Raw genomic sequence first — 16,191 nt, 5'->3', positions numbered from 1 at the left:
CCCCCCCCACCCCCTTGATTTCTAAATGCAAGATTCGGATCCTTCATGTTGTTTTACTTATTCTAAACGTGGCAATTTTGTACAGGGAATCATCACAGCTCCATTATTATTTGCCATGGAAGAGTTTCCCCAGTTGCGTACGGTTGTGGAACGTGGTTTTGACAATCCTGAAAACGTTGATAATGTATGCATGTAACATATATGTTCTCTGTATCATTTCTTATTTATCAAATCTGTTTTCACATGTTTTTAATTATCTCACCATCCTTCCAAACACTTAATAAATGCCTCATGCTCAAACGAGCCAAAGATAACCTTGGTGGCTGTGATTTAAGTACAGAATACATTCTATTTCCATCTCCTTACAACTGGATTGGTACATATTATACAGCTCGGAATCCTGTCTTCCATGTGTCTCAAATCGCACCCCCCCCCCCCCCCCCCCCCCCCCCCCCCCCCCCNTTGTCTTATTTCTATCACCATCAAGAACTTTTGACTATGAAGAATCCTTGGCTTTGTGGCAATTGCAGTTGGTGTTTTGGTGGTAGACAACTAGGCCTTTAACTCTTGATAGAGCTTTTTTTTTTTTGCAAGTACTGCAAATTTTCTCAGCAGTTTCTTCGTCCAAGTTTAGAGTCCACATGAAGTTCTTCCAATCCTACTTGGGCTCTTTTAGAGATTTGATTGATATTATAATACAAGGATCTTATCAGTTCCTGGTTGTTTGTGGGCCATACTTACTTAAGGCCTTAGAGGGGTCCTTTACTTGTATGAGGCCCCTGCCCTTCAGAAGCAGAAGCTATAGGCTTCCGAGAGCCCGAGCCCCAGCACAAAGTGTCACCTTTCCCTTCTCATGCACCACTCTCCATTCTCTCGTACCGTTGCATGCCCATACTCCCATACATTGAACATTATGATATTCTCTGCTGTATGCCTGCTTCATTTACTTGAATGGATTAACGAGTATATATTGGAACCTGATTGGTTTGTTAACAATGTAGGCAATGGAGTACCTTGGTAAGAGCCGTGGAATTCAACGTGCAAAAGAGCTAGCAGAAAAACATGCCAATCTGGCTGCAGAAGCTATTGATTCTCTACCTGAGAACGACGACGAAGATGTGAGGAAGTCGAGAAGGGCACTTGTAGATCTCACTCGAAGAGTCATTACAAGAACGAAGTGAGAAATCCAAGTAGTGTACACCACCATAGTTGGAACTATATCTTTTCCATTCAGAGGGGCAAATTTCCCTAAAAAATTTTTCCATCAATATTCTTTTAATTTATCAGCTTTTGATGTCAGGAATTCCTCACAAAACATATTTATACCTCTCCCTATTGTGTAAATTAAAATGTGGAGCATGAACCGACCCAGAATTTTGTTTTGTAATTCTATACTGATGCACCATTTCCAATCATCTCCTGTACCCTTTGTTTTTATCGTTGAAAACTTCCCACACGTCAGGACTTGGTTTCCATTTCCAGGGGTCTAAAATTACCATCTTAGATTAAGGGTTCACTTTACGTATCAAGGAGATTTCCCTGTGGATTCATCTTTGCTGTTCTCCATTTGCTTTGTTTTCGTCTGGAGGCCGGCATTTTCTTCTTCGTTGGGTTTGGAGAATGATGCTGAATCTCGTTACCCCATAGATTCCTTCAACGCCTGTGTTCCTTTTTTGTTTATGAATGAAAAGGTTGTTTCAGCTTGGGACGAGACCTGGGAGGCAGCTACCCTTTCATCAAATTTAAATTTTTACTAGCTTCTACTGCTTGGTTAAATTCGAGTTCTTGATTCTTGATTTTAGGGTTTATATTGTTTGGTTCAACATGTTTTAAGAGTTCAATAATCGAATAGTGTTTGTATGATTTCCATTATTCAAGGGTAACCACAGCCTGCTTGATATATAATCTGAACTTGTTTATGGTAGCTATTATAACTCGACATGAATCTCAGAGAACCAAGATCAGCCTTGTTGCCTCGTTCTTCTAAAGGGACCAAAAAGGTTGCTATATTGGCTCTGTTTCCTGTACTGCAACATTCATTAATTTCTTTCCAGTTGAAGAGAACTAAATAAAGAACAAATTATATTTCACCTTCAAAATTTACATACATACAGATACAGATAGTACACCAAGAGGCGATTGTCCACGATATTCTCATCTCATATTCTTTAATCATCCAAAAGAACGTGTACGAATCTTGCAAGCAAAACGACTTTAATCCATCGAGCCAAACATGGGCATTTCAGCTACTGATTTTGTCGTAGTTATAACTTGCAGTAAACCAAGTTTCGAAGGTTCCCTTGTTGTGCATTTGTCAAAAGAATGCATCTTGGGAAATGAAGGCTGTCCATGCTTCCTATGATTGTGACAAAAAATAAGTTCGACTGCATAATTAACCCATCGCAAACTTTTGTTGCAATGTTTTGAAGAAAAACATAACGACCTAGCTTCTTTATTATTATTACTTCTTGCAAAACTAATTTAGTTTGAAACTTGATTCATGCTGGTTTCCTAAATTGATATAGGTGGTTCAGTGATTACGGAGAAAGAGTTACCTGGAGGACAGTGAAAGCCTTTTCAGCGACATATTTTTGCATGTTTGTTGCTCCTCTCTGCTGCAGCTTGTCTGGATGGAGGCATAGTCTTGCCTTCTGATAAGCTTTCTTCACCTGTGAACCCTCCATAAGGCTTGTAAGTGGAGTTACATGCCAGCCACTCCTGGGCCATAGAATCTGAATCATTTGTAAGAAAAAGTATACTGTCAACTTGCCAACTTTATGTCGTTGCAGGGCTCAAGAATATTGGGGGGGTGGGGGGCATGATTTCACTTGAATATTTCTTACATGATGGAGTGTTGAAAGTAGCAGCCGGATGTTGGTTTCCTTGCCGGATGACCATAACTTTATATCTTCATCTATATCTTCCATTTCCATCTGAAATTTTCACAGCATAATTACTTATCAAAATCTTCTCCCTTAGCAAAGGGACTGTGCAAAGAAACTGTAAGCAGTAATGCAAACCAAGGGATGTAGATAATTTGAAATCATAAAAGGAACAGAACAACTTCTAGTTAAAGTTCAACCCATAAAGAAAACTGATTCTGGCTTCTTTCGTCTTGGAATTGAATTATTCCAAGGCTATGAACCTTTTCATACCCTAAGCACAAATTCATTTTAGTTTCATTTATATCAGGAGCTTACATCTTTTTCAGACTCTGTCTTTTCCTCTTCAGCTGACCAAATTCTCTCTTCTACCTTTAAAGAAGATATAATATACAGGAAATGTCAAAAAGTTGAAATAGTAACCTTATTAGCAAATGAAACAAAAATTGCCCTTCATTTTGTAGGGTAGGGATTCACTCATTGAAAATACAAAAATAGTGAAAACCGGAAGTCATTTAAATTGGTACAATGATTGTTGGAGAATCTAGTCTAGAAAGAATTGTTAATCTTTGAGATTTACGGAAAGGAAATCCAGCACCCAAACCTCTCTCTAGATGATCTCGACAAATGATTTCCTATTGGCATTAGAACGGTAAAATTTTGAGAAAACAATGGCTTACCTCTGAAGATCGTGTTATATCATGAACCCCCAACTGTTCACCAGAAAATTCACATGAAGCAGATCGTCCTGCAAGATATTACCGAAGAAAAAATTAAGCGATGATCTCCGATAAAGAACGATTGTTAGTCAAACAAAGAAATGGCTAACGTACCTTCTGTTTCAACAAATTGTTCACTATCATTCAGTCTTGTGCTCAAATCGGTCTCAGAAGTCTGTGTATTAAACTTTTCTTTTGCCCAAGCAATCACTTCGTCAAGTGCAACTGCTTCGTTTGTCCCCTCTCTATTATCAGAACCAATCTCAATGACATAAGAGCTCATTACTTCGTCCTCTTCTTCTGATAACACATTTACTTGAACATCAGGTTTGGCTTCTGACTCCTGGCACAATGAAGACATTAAAGATGACGGGGAATTAGGTTCTAAATCATCCATTGATACTTTCATGCTCCTGTATGAAGTTGGTTCAAGGCTAATAGTTTCTGGAGATGACATCGGCTGAGGGAACCCACAATAGGAGCTCCTGAAAGGTTCCTTGACCTCATTATCAACGTACTGGTTTTCCATGGAGGCAGAACGGTTGAATGAAAAGAACGACATCCCTTGTTTCTTTTGATGCTCCTCAGGCTTCATCTTTGATGAGCTCCATTTTGTTGGGATATGGATAGGCCTGATGCAACCAAAAACAATGATAGCTAGAAATCAATAGTAGCTTGATTTTATGAAACTCATAACAAAAACATTCAGATAATGTTGCAAAGCTAATAAACTAAAGACTGAAATTGGTTCGAAATTTCAACTTAAGATAGAGATCACAACAAAAGGGTAATAATAAAACAAAAACACCATCTTCCCAAGGTTGATTTTGTTGTTCGTCTCGTTGCTTGTATGTATAAATATTTTGCAGAGAAGTGGAACATCAATATCTAACCCAGATAACAAAAATCTCCCACTACATGCTGAAAATTGGCCTGAGTTTCAGCAGGATAAAGAACCGATCATATATTCTGAACCACAATCAAATGTAAATAATATGCACCTTTTCAGAAATCAAGTGTAAATCTCCAGCCTCCAGACAAAATAGCAATCAGTTTCGGAGGAGCTTTGAAACACAAGAAGACGACGAACCCTTAAACTTATATTTGTCCACTACCCCATAAACCCGCTAAAACCAAACCAATACTGATAGGGGTAAAATCGTCAAATTAATTGAAGTTAGGTAGGAAAACCGATACCGAGTCGCTAGACGCTGCATACCTGAGCTTCGCAGCGAAGGAGGATAACACGACGTCGTCACCGATTACATGCCGGAAAGGGCTCGCCTCCTCGGAGCTCAACACCGACGACGAGTTTGATTTTGACTTCCCCTTCGAGTTCTGCCTCGACCTGTCTCTCGATCGCCGCTCTTGATCGGATCCAAATATATCATTGTAAAACCCCTCGCCTCCCGCCGGAATCCTGAAAACCGGCAAGTTCCGACCGGCATTCTTTGCCGAAGTGAAACATTCCGGAGGTCGGAACATTTCTTCGTAGAAGAAGTCGAACTGCTTGTTTCTAACTTCCCCGGAGAATTGCCGCGATAGGACACTCCGCGGCGGACCGCCAAAGACGTCGGAGAAGTCTTCGTGGTTCTTAGGTCCGGCACCTTTGGAAAAGGACCGAATCGACGGTCCCTCAGCCGATCGCCGCCGAGGGAGGTCCGGCACCCCCATCCTCATTCTCCAAGACTCGTCCATTTCACCGTCGATAAGGAGGCTTAGTTGCCGGGATACACTGTGCCAACAAAGTGTGCGAAGTTTATATACTGAGGAGAGATGGGAAAAAGAAAAAAAAAAAAATTAAACAAATTAAAAAAAAAAAAAAAAAAAAAAAAAGCTTTTCAAAAAGTGATCATTTCCACCTCTTTATACAACATTCAGTTCCTATAATTAGTTAATTTAAGGAATTATATTCTTTTTTTTTATTAAAAAAATAAATAATTAATTAATTATATTGGTTCAATAAATAACTATATTATAATGTCAATTCATTTATCATGCCAATTAAATTATAGTTCCAAAACTTTTATGTCCGCATTTAACAGGTTTCTAAAATTTAAAAAATATTTATTATATTTATAAACATTAATTTTATATATAAAATTTAAAAAGTATTTATTATATTTATCAAATTCAATTTTAAAATATATCTAATAAATCTATATTTTTTCAAACTTTTTTTTTTTTTAGGAAGATAAAAAATGAGTCAATTAAAAAAAATTAAAATTATACAAAAATATATTTAACTATTGAGGAAACATATTCTATCATGTTTCCTATCTCAATCCTCATTTAATTTACAAATATCTTTATGTTTGTGGGGCAATACATTAATACAACACATAAAAATGCAACCTTTAACCTTATCCATTTCATACCTATCTCCTGCTCGTTAAATCACTCGTGTTTATTTTATATTCTGTTGTAAAATTTTGAATAATATTTCTATTTAAAAAATTTTGTTTTTTTTTTAAATTCAGAGTGGCTGCTTCCATTTCTGACTTCCCCTCAAGTTTTACATCCTTATAAACAATGTATATTGATATCATTTGTAGCAGCCCAAGCCATTGCTAGTAGTTATTGTCCTTTTTAGATTTTTCCTTTCAAAATTTCAAGTTTTTTAAATGTTTCGTTCCCCTCTCTTACTGAACTGGGATCTTACAATTTGTTACTTTTTTTTTTTTTTCCCTGTTCATAGTACTTTTTGTTGATTTTGAAATGATTTCAGCTGTTTACAGTCATTTTGGTCATTAAGGATGATGCCAAAATGACAATGACAATAACCCTAACGGATAATAAACGACAATGACAACAACAATAACAATTACGACAACGACACTACAATATCAAGAAATGAAGGTGTTGATGATGTCTCACTTGACTATGCCAAATGATAATACCTTCTACCTCCCCTAATTTGCCGCTTATCGAGTTTGAACAAGAACCACGTTAAAAAAAATACGAAAATCGTTGATTTAAATAAGATATTTTAAATAAATTTATTAAATTAAAAGCCCATTTATTCTTTCCTTTCAATATTGTGAGGTTGATAAGTTCCAAGAGAGGAAGAAATTGGGCCACAAGAATGGAAGAACGGTGTAAATGAAGAAGGAAACAAATGAAAGAAACAAAACAACACTACAAAAAGTGGGCAGCCAAGTGCTTGTAGACAACCTAACATGTTGAACCGAAGATTCGAATCTCTGACTTTTTGGTCAAGTTTCATATTGATATTATGATCATGTTGGGTACATAGTCGATCAAAAACCATTTTGTAAGTTTTTTTTTTTTTTTTTTATTTTATTTTATTATGTATCTGATAGTCACACCAACATAAACATAGTTTAACGGTTAAGACGATGCTTTCTTTTATATATATATATATGAAAATAACGATGATGTGTAGAACAAATTCTGATCGAAAGTCTTTTTTTCCTATGTCAGAGTATATATTCAACATATCACATTATAGATTCTTTATTTTATAATTCAAAATCATTCCACGTGGATGGGAATGAGTTATCATTAAGATGCTTTATTTTGAACCACAAGATTATTATATCTCTCGTATTAATATATATAACAATAAATGTCACATTCAAATGCATTAATAAAGTGTCAATTATTTATTTATTGAGTTAAATAAATTTTTGTTCTAATTATTATTATTTTTTTTATAAATATTAATACCATTTTTATGAATTTGAGATCTTGACATCAACATCAACATTTTTTCAATTTTCTTATATGAAGAAGAAGAAAGACCATAGGATTTTATGAAAACGTGACACCAACTTTAACTAAGATAAACACAAATCATTTTCTCTCATATACTCCCATTTTTTTAATCGACAATAGTATCATTTCATAATTCGATCTTAAGGAGGATGCACATACTATCTCGCATATGTGGGGTAAGAATTCAAGCATCTTACTCATTTTTATTCGAGAATATATCTTAACTAGTTTAATTATACTTAATTTGGTAGATATTATAGATGAAAAAATCCCTAATTTGTTACTACAAATTCTTCGACACTTTTATTGTAACGAGTATAAATATTAGATACCATTCATCCATCTATTCAATTTATGCATGATTACGAGGTTTGAAAACTATCAAAGAAATTGTAAATGTAACCTATCATTACCGATGGTTTGTTTATAACAATGAAATCACTCCTTATCTTCATCCCATCAATTTTGTCTATTATATTTCTAATCCAAGGAGATAATATCACAAATACTTTTATCCTTCTTAAACATGCTGACTGATCCTAATATTAAAAATGAAGAACCAAATTGTTCTCGTATAAAAATGTCTTTGATGCGACTCTCCCGAGAATAACCATGTTTTTAACATTTTCATATTTATAGTAAACTTAAGAACTTTGTTTCCAAACCGAGAGTTGTTCATTTAAGTAATATGGATCACATCAGTAGAAATATGGATTGATAGTGATCAAAATGATTGCAGCTATTAAGGAAGGGGATTGGTTGGAATAGAGAATTGGGTGGAAGTGAGAAGATGTTAAAAGTGGGAGGCGAGACCAAGAGTGCATCATGATACCTTCATAGCAGACATTGCGTGCTTTTATACATTCATTTGCCTCAAAACTCTCCCTTTCTTTACAAACTTTACAACAAATCATATAATCATTCCTCTTTCAATCTATGCATTACTGATACCTACAAAATAAATAATATCACGAAGATTTTAAATCACAAAAATATCTTTCAACACTATTTCATGAATTCTCTAGCATCATTGTTCAATCGTATTGTTCATAACCCACTTTAACACGATCTTTTTTCTTTTTTTAAAACGTCATGTTAGCTATGTCGGTATATTTTTCATATTTTCCATCCGTTACAAATGCTCCTATACTACCAGAACACCTCATAAAGTTACACGTTATCCTTACTTTAACCTTTCTCGGTTGCAAGGACTGCAAAAACTTAGAGACAAAATTTGAGAAATAGCAAGGCTAAGTTGTCACTGTCAAAAGAGATTCTCTATATTTAAAAATGGAGGATAGTTTTTAAACATTATTTCTAAAAGAAGCATCTAGGTATTATTACAAGTACCATATGGAGTTTAGAAAAGGCCTGACCTTTGGATTTTGTGGCTCTCATGTTCACAGCTTGAGAAAAGGTTTTGCTGTTGAAAAAGTTAACGTTGGGACATATGATATATGTATGTGTGTGGCTGCGTTGCAAACAAGAAAAGAGGAGCACATGGTTAATAAAAAGATAGAGATAATGCAATAAACAAAGTACTACTTTAGCTCAACTAGCGACTAAACAGGGTCTCGATCTCTGTGATGGGTCTAGAAAATGCAGTGGGAATAGGGAACATCTGTTAATAAAATACTTACCAATCCAAATGGTAATCATGTAGCAAAAGATAACAAATCTTTATGGGCTATTTGGATGATCCTCATTCTTCTGAGGGAGCAAATAGAATCAACTGCTTTTAACAAAATCTCTCCTTTTATTTTTTCTCATTTTCCTTCCATAATCAGATTTTGGGGTGTAAAAATGGCCAAGTTTTCAGTCTACAGCCAAGAGCATGTGGGAGAAATACAAGGTGTTTTAAGCCAAATCAAGCGTATAACATTGAAACATATCTTGCTTTCTGTATGATAAAAACTAGAAAAGAGGAGAGAAAAAAGGGAATGCTTAAGTTTAGAGAGAGCGGGATAAAAAAAAACAGTAGATTCAAGCTCCTGATTAGCTAGGAATTACTAGGACTGAAGAGAATGACTTGATTAGACTTTGATTGGAGAAAAAGAAGGGGAAAAACACGGAAGACTTTTATTTTTGACAGTTGGACTTGACTTGATTCATTTATCTTCTTCTTTTTTTTTTTTTTTTTTTTTTTTTTTTTNTATAATTTTGATACCTTGAATGCCAGAACTTGCCCTTCCAGTCCAGTTGTTGCAGCACTTCAATTCCTCATAATACAAGAAAAATAGAGACACCTGGCCTACCAATTTGCAAATATTTGTCACAAGGCTCAGCTTTTTCAAAAGGGAATAGAATATGTAGCAGAAATAACAAAACAGAGTCAATAAAGTCATTGTCAGTTGTGCCTCAACCAATAGACAATCCCAAACCTAGTAATTATAGACTATCATTCATAGACTTGCAATTTATCTTCCACAAGAGGAACGTGGACTTTTGGAACCTCTGCCAAAGAAATCACTCTAGACTTCCAATCTTATCTACTGCCATATTGATAATGCATTCAAGGAAACCATAAAAAGAATTCTGTTGATCTCAGCTCAGTTCGAAGGCAACCGAATTCATATCAATTTTATATTCAGACATCCGAATGAAAGGAAGTGAGAGGATATTGTTCATTTCATGAGAATGAGAATCTGCCATAAGGAAAGAAAAAAAAGTACAGTACACTCTAAAGATGTTTCAGGATTGTAAAGATTTGGCTGATATGATTGCAAAGGGTGTTTCAGAAACATTGTAGAGAATAAGCAATAATGACAGCCATACCATTATCTTTGATGACTCATGCTGCTCCCTATGCTTTTTGAAGTAAGAAGTTTGTCTTGTTTGCTGGAGAGTGGAATCACCAGGAGAGTAGGGCGTTATTTCTGTTACACCTGATATAAAGAAAAACGAGCTTAATTCAGTATCATATGCCTTTCAAGAGTAGACTCTAAGCATAATAAAATACATAAATAACAATCTTTTATTTTAAAAAAAAAAATGATGATGACGTGATGGTAGTCTAAGATCAAACTCTGGTCAACTTCTATGAAGACCAATCAAAAGGTATACTAATGCAAAGCTAAATTCCAGAACACAAATCAGCACAAGTTATCATTGGTACAAGTTGTGATATTCTCCATAATAGCCAATCTCTTTTTTCTTTTCCTCCTTTTCATTGAGGTATTCAAAGGCTAAGTGAAAAAAACTACACTTCCACATCAGGAGCTTACAGAATGAACTCCCATGGAAATTAATTACTACTAATAATAGTGTAATATTGAACATAATAAATCATCAAATCATATGCATTTGATTAGGGACATAACTTTCCAAGTTCTTCCCCGTCAATGTAAATTTTGACGGTTTCTCTCCAAGCAAAGAATCCAAGAAATTGATTCAATCACATAAACTCGAATGATCTTAGCTTTTCCTTGTCCCCTCAATAATTGCATCATATTATCCTTGGGCGAAAAGAATAAAACGTAAGCAAAGATTGAAGCATAGGAGGTGTATTCTAAATAACTTCTTCCTGAATAAGCACAAGAACAGTAAATGGTCTTGAGATACTTTGATTTTCCACCGAACAGATACCAACAAGGCAAGAGCCATATGCTGACAACGCTTTTGTAGCCAACAACCGTATTAAGCCCTCCATGGCATACCCACCAGGAAAATAAAAATTCACCTTGTAGAATTAGAAACTAAAAATCCGTTGCTGAAGAAGAAACTGACGGGACTTACTGACAATTCATATGCACTTACCGTTAACTTGTGAACATGATAGATGAGAATTTTATGACTGGGATAATGTTATTTTGTTTGCATAGAGGTATAACAATGACATGGGAGACAAGCGCAGAAAGGGTAACAACCAATATTCCTACATGCTCTTCTGGACTGAGATCATTTCCAGTTTCTCACCTGCAAAAGAAACCATTAGTAGGTCTTTCTGTTTTAACCAAGATGTCCACGATGAGTAAATGAACTGAAGCATTTTCTGTTGTAATGCAGTTTAGTGCCTTAACTAAAGGGTTTAAACCATTAAATTTGGTGATTAGAGGAAGAGACAGAAAGTATCTCCAGAGTTATATTCAATCACTTTTTTACAACTTTGTCCTCCATCTCCACACCTTTAAATATTTGTGAAGCACCTGGCTGCCTTTCTATGAACCAAAATAGCGGCCTAGTGGACATACTGTCTGATTACATTAGAAAAGGAAAACTCCTCACCCGTCACCAATGATCTCATGGCCCCCAACCAACATTAGGGATCTTTCAAAAGAGCACTCTAGTACCCAACCTAGCATTTAGAGAAGAAAAAAGTCATTAAAAAGAAGTCCCACAGCAGTTAATGTTTAAGCTTAAACCCGTACTTATAGCAGTCGACGTCACAACAACAGGTAGTTATAGCATTAATGATTTTCTTTTCCCTTTTACATTGGAATTATCACAAGCAATTGTATCAAAAGACAAACTTGATCCTATTGGACCAACCACTTTATTCAGGAGATGTGGGCAAGACGTGGGCAGTGGGTCACAAGGACCCAGAGAAGGGCCAAAAGAAAATGGAACAGCGAAGATCTTCTTTCCAGCCTGTTGCAGACGCAACAAAAGAGAAACAGCACAAGATTCAAACGGCAAAATTGTGGCAAAATTTATCGTAAAACAAAAGAAACAAATAATTTAACCGAGTACATTCTGACTCAAACCCTATCAAGAAATATCTGAGCAGGCTGCATTATTTATTATTCTGCCAACTTTATGCAAGTATGCCTGCTATTACACTGACTTGATATTGAAATCCTTAAAGCAGCAGGTATCTTCCTTACATTCTTTCTACCTTCATTCGTTGTTAAGTCATGCGTGTATTAGGATAAACTGGATCGGATATACTCTAAATAAATTCCAGAGGACTATTACCTAGCTCTGCAGTAATTAGGGCTTGGTAAAAACCCATAGGATATTAATGTCCTAAGGAATAGCTATAAAGATTTGAATAAACTAAAGAATATGCGTGGGCAACTAGCCTCTGGGAGCAACCACGGTGATTATAAAAGCTGACATCCTCACAAGATTACAAGAGAAATACATGATGCATCCAACTATTCTGAATATTCACCTGGGCTAACACAATGCAAAACTTATCAGAAAAAACCCACAACAAAGCAAATGAATCTGAACCCTGGAAGCAGATTTATGCAGCTCACAATATAGAAAGATTGTGTTCATGTGAAGTCAACCATAATAGAGTAATAGAAATCTCAGTCCTGCAAATGCTTTTGATTTTGAGATGAAACACAACCACGCTCAACAAACCTTAATATAAGCCTATCGGCCTCCTCCAAATTTCCTTCTATGAGAAGTCTCTTGCTAACCTTCTCACATAACTTTAAATCAGGAAGTAGGTTTCTATTGAACATTCGACAAGCAACTTTATATGCTGACATAGGAATTCCAGCACTTAAATAACTCTCCATAAGCACATGACAAGTTTTAGCATCAGTTCTTGAAGCTGTTCTCAAAACCTCACCTAAAAGGCTGTTGGCCTCCTCAAGGTATCCAAATTTACATAGTTTCTCAATTACTAAATTATATGCTGTTTGAAATCTGCTTTTTGCAAGCATCTTCGTCAATAACTTCAACAAATCTTCCACCCGGCCTTTTCGACAATACTGGTGGATGACAGATCTGTATGTAACAGGAGAAGGAACCAACCCTTGCCTCAGCATCTTCATTGTAAATTCTGTGGCTTCTTCTATACGGCCAGTCTTGCCCAGTGCATCAATTAAAGTTGTGTATGTCACGGTATCAGGGTGCTTGTTGCAAAGGTACATATCATCTAACAATGACAGTGCTGCTTCCAAATCATCTTTCTGACAGTATCCATGAATGACAGTGGTGAAATTGACTACATTAACAGCACAACCCTTGTTCATGCACTCCTTCAGTAACTGATTAGCTTCATGTGGTTTCCCATCCCGACAAAGAGATTGCACCAATAAGTTAATTTCAACTGGATTTGGAAAGAAACCTTTTCCAATCATCTCCCTGACTAAATCGCACGCTTCATTCAATTTCCCTTCCCGACGTAACCCATGAACTACAACACTATAAGTAATTGCATTAGGTGTCCACCACTCTTCCTCACTCATATTCATCATCTTTCTAGCTTCTAAGGATCTACCATTGCGGCAAAGACCATTTAGCAATGTTGTATATGTTACAGCATTAGGTTTGCAGTTATGCTTATACATCTGTTGCATCATCTTTTTTGCTTGATCAAGTTTCCCTATGCGACAAAACCCATCAAGGACAGAGGTGTATGTTACAACATCTGGAGCACAGCCGTTGGAGAACATTTCACCAACAAGCTCTTTTGCCTTATTAATCTTTCCTTCCCTGCAATATGCATGAACTATTGCACTACACTCAACCTTGTCAACCTTAAATCGCAATGCTTCTGCTTCTCTAAGAATCTCTAGAGCCTCATCACCGTGGCCATGCTTGGAAAGCATATGGATTAGAGAATTGTAAGTAACATGATCTGGTAATAAGTTACTGTCCGTCTGCATTTTCTTCATCAATTCTCTAATTTCATTCACCCTTTTGTCTCTACAGAGACATCCCATGACAGTATAGTAACTAACTTTATCTGGGGAACATCCCTTAGATGGCATTTGATCAATCATTTCCATGGCTTGGTCAACCTGATACGTGTTACAATAGCCCTTGATCAAACAATTATAAGTCACGACATTTGGAGCAATGCCAATAAGAACCATACGTTCTGCAAACCTCAATGCCTTCTTTAACTCATTGCCCACCACCAAAATATGGATTGCAGTATTACAAATAGACAGATTAGGTTCTACACCTGCCCTCTGCATCAAGGTCAAGACCTTCATTGCATCCCTCAATCTTCCTGCCCGACTATATGACACCATTACAAAACCAAAAGCTTCAGGCCAAAGCTGAATTCCTCTACGAGTCATAAGTCGAAGAACCCGTTTAGCACCTTGACATAATTTGGTCCTACTCAGTATCTCAAGCATCACTAAGTACACAGATGAATCATGTCTATACCGCCACAATCTATCTGCCCAATAGAAGAAGCGCAAAGAAAGTCTTTCATCTTCCAGAGAGAGCAAAACAGCACATACCTGCACGGGAGTTAGGCTTCTAACTAAATGCCTCAATTCCCCTTCAAACTTCCGATTCCAAGAGGAACTTAGCTGGATCAGTTTACAAGTATCTCTCACTGAGGGAGATCGAAATACATCCTCACCGATTTCAACTCTTTTGAAATCATTTCCTTGTCCATGATTTTTATTTGACAAATTAGGCCACAAAATATCAGCGGCATCATCAACATCCCCACCTTCATCTTCTTCGTCATTAGATTCTTCAGCATCTATATCATCACCGAACTGAAAGTGCCGATCCTTTTCATAATCCTCATTAGGATTTTCGAAGAAACTCGAATCTCCGGAATCCTCCAAATCAGTTTTCTGTAATTCGTCATTTGCATCATCCAACCCATTATTTCTACCATGAGTATCACTGCAGTAAGTTCTTGAACTACAGCCGAAACTCGAATCTCTCCAAGAGGAAGACGAGAAAAATGCGCCAACTTCACTACATGCGATAGGCTGTGAAGTAAAACGATCGAAGCATTTATAGACAACTCCATTCACAACAAAAGCAAAATTGGCACCCCCTTTCTGAAACTTATTTAGGTAATTCAGTTCATGGACTCTGATTTGCCTTCTTCCTATTCTATAGTAGTAATTGAAAATGAATAACATATCATTACAATGCAGGAAAATCAGTGAAGAAATTGATGAACTAGCGACTACCGAATTCGTCCTGCAGACGCTCTTTTCTGCCGCTTCGAAGATGGAAAATAGTCAGTCCTTTAGCCGCCCCGTCGACGTTCTTCGGCTTCGCGGCGAAACAGGGTTTCCCCGCCGCAATAGCAAGCAACTATTCCGTTCTAAATGGTTAGCACTAAGCAAGTTTGGGAAATTCCAAACAATGGACTTTTAAAAAAATAAAAAATATATATATCCATTTCTGAAATTTGTCATTTTTTTTTTTTAAATAAAGGTTTTATTTATTCTCTCCCCATCCATCTCATAAAACGTAAAATATTTTATCAATTAGATTTGGAGCACAAACTTGTTGGTCGGTGGTATCTGTTAATTCAATTAACACCAGTACAGAGTACGACAAGACAATCTCCCGCGCGCTCGAGACAAGATTGGTAAGCATACATACCTAGCTTAGCCAATGAAGACGATGATCCTGAAATAAATGGAGATGATGTTCAATGTAGATAGAGATGATGAAACAGCGTGTCAGAATTTAGTGCAACTTATTTTAGTTTGAATTAGTTATGGAATATATGATATTCGTAAAGAATATATTAGTTAGGAAATATATCTTAAATATTCGTAATCAGTTGAATTTGAATAGTAGTAGATTTAGTATGTTTATATTTTCCTTGTAGATATTATTTAGTATCTTGTATCCTATTTTAAAGGTTGTGAATATCAATGAAGATTGAAGATTCGATCTCAATTCTTTTTCTAATTCTTAAATCTGTATTCTCTCGTTGAGTAATAATATTTTCATATCTATGCACACTTTTGAGTAGTAGATATTGCGTCACAGCGTACATGTACGGAATGTTGAGGTTACATTTCTCATGCACTTGTTCCGGTAGCACCATGGCCTTTTGTGACATATCGATCAGGTAATTTAATCCTCGTGTCTAACTCGTCTTTTGTGTTCTAACAATGTAAAAATTGTACGAGTATTACTGTAGAGAGAAGAAAAAAGAATAGAATTACTGTAGA

At 36.1% G+C, this 16,191-nt stretch overlaps 3 protein-coding genes across 10 annotated transcripts in view; 1 reads left to right on the top strand and 2 right to left on the bottom strand.

Annotated features, from left to right (window-relative positions):
* Nucleotides 1-1,437, top strand: part of LOC111803229 (solanesyl diphosphate synthase 3, chloroplastic/mitochondrial) — a 15,414-nt gene extending 13,977 nt beyond the window's left edge. The window contains exons 11-12 of the mRNA XM_023687548.1: nt 86-184; nt 1,002-1,437. Coding sequence (XP_023543316.1) covers nt 86-184; nt 1,002-1,181 — 279 coding nt within the window. The 3' untranslated portion in view covers nt 1,182-1,437. The remainder of the gene's footprint in view (nt 1-85; nt 185-1,001) is intronic.
* Nucleotides 1,438-2,039: 602 nt separating this feature from the next.
* On the bottom strand, nt 2,040-5,401 carry LOC111803227 (putative tyrosine-protein phosphatase auxilin). Of its 2 annotated transcripts, XM_023687545.1 has the most exons (7): nt 4,821-5,401; nt 3,716-4,233; nt 3,563-3,630; nt 3,201-3,254; nt 2,844-2,933; nt 2,556-2,732; nt 2,040-2,356 (listed from the first exon to the last, which is right to left on the bottom strand). In XM_023687545.1, exons 1-7 carry the CDS (start codon nt 5,297-5,299, stop codon nt 2,315-2,317), a joined length of 1,428 nt encoding a protein of 475 aa, XP_023543313.1. In that variant the 5' UTR covers nt 5,300-5,401; the 3' UTR covers nt 2,040-2,314. The 2 variants fall into 2 exon arrangements, with proteins under 2 accessions (XP_023543313.1, XP_023543314.1); XM_023687546.1 differs by lacking the exon at nt 3,201-3,254.
* Nucleotides 5,402-8,139: 2,738 nt separating this feature from the next.
* Nucleotides 8,140-15,358, bottom strand: LOC111803223 (pentatricopeptide repeat-containing protein At3g04760, chloroplastic-like). Of its 7 annotated transcripts, XM_023687537.1 has the most exons (7): nt 12,650-15,358; nt 11,828-11,926; nt 11,564-11,633; nt 10,115-11,254; nt 9,507-9,590; nt 8,716-8,810; nt 8,140-8,290 (listed from the first exon to the last, which is right to left on the bottom strand). In XM_023687537.1, the coding sequence occupies exons 1-2, from the start codon at nt 15,136-15,138 to the stop codon at nt 11,836-11,838; spliced, it is 2,580 nt and encodes an 859-aa protein (XP_023543305.1). In that variant the 5' UTR covers nt 15,139-15,358; the 3' UTR covers nt 8,140-8,290; nt 8,716-8,810; nt 9,507-9,590; nt 10,115-11,254; nt 11,564-11,633; nt 11,828-11,835. The 7 variants fall into 7 exon arrangements, with proteins under 7 accessions (XP_023543305.1, XP_023543303.1, XP_023543306.1 ...); XM_023687535.1 differs by having other exon boundaries at nt 11,464-11,926; XM_023687538.1 differs by having other exon boundaries at nt 9,507-9,585; nt 11,464-11,926.
* Nucleotides 15,359-16,191: the final 833 nt, after the last annotated feature.

This window comes from Cucurbita pepo, chromosome LG10 (assembly GCF_002806865.2).
Source record: "Cucurbita pepo subsp. pepo cultivar mu-cu-16 chromosome LG10, ASM280686v2, whole genome shotgun sequence".
Classification (NCBI taxonomy): domain Eukaryota; kingdom Viridiplantae; phylum Streptophyta; class Magnoliopsida; order Cucurbitales; family Cucurbitaceae; genus Cucurbita; species Cucurbita pepo.
This window is presented reverse-complemented; position numbering and strand designations above follow the sequence as displayed.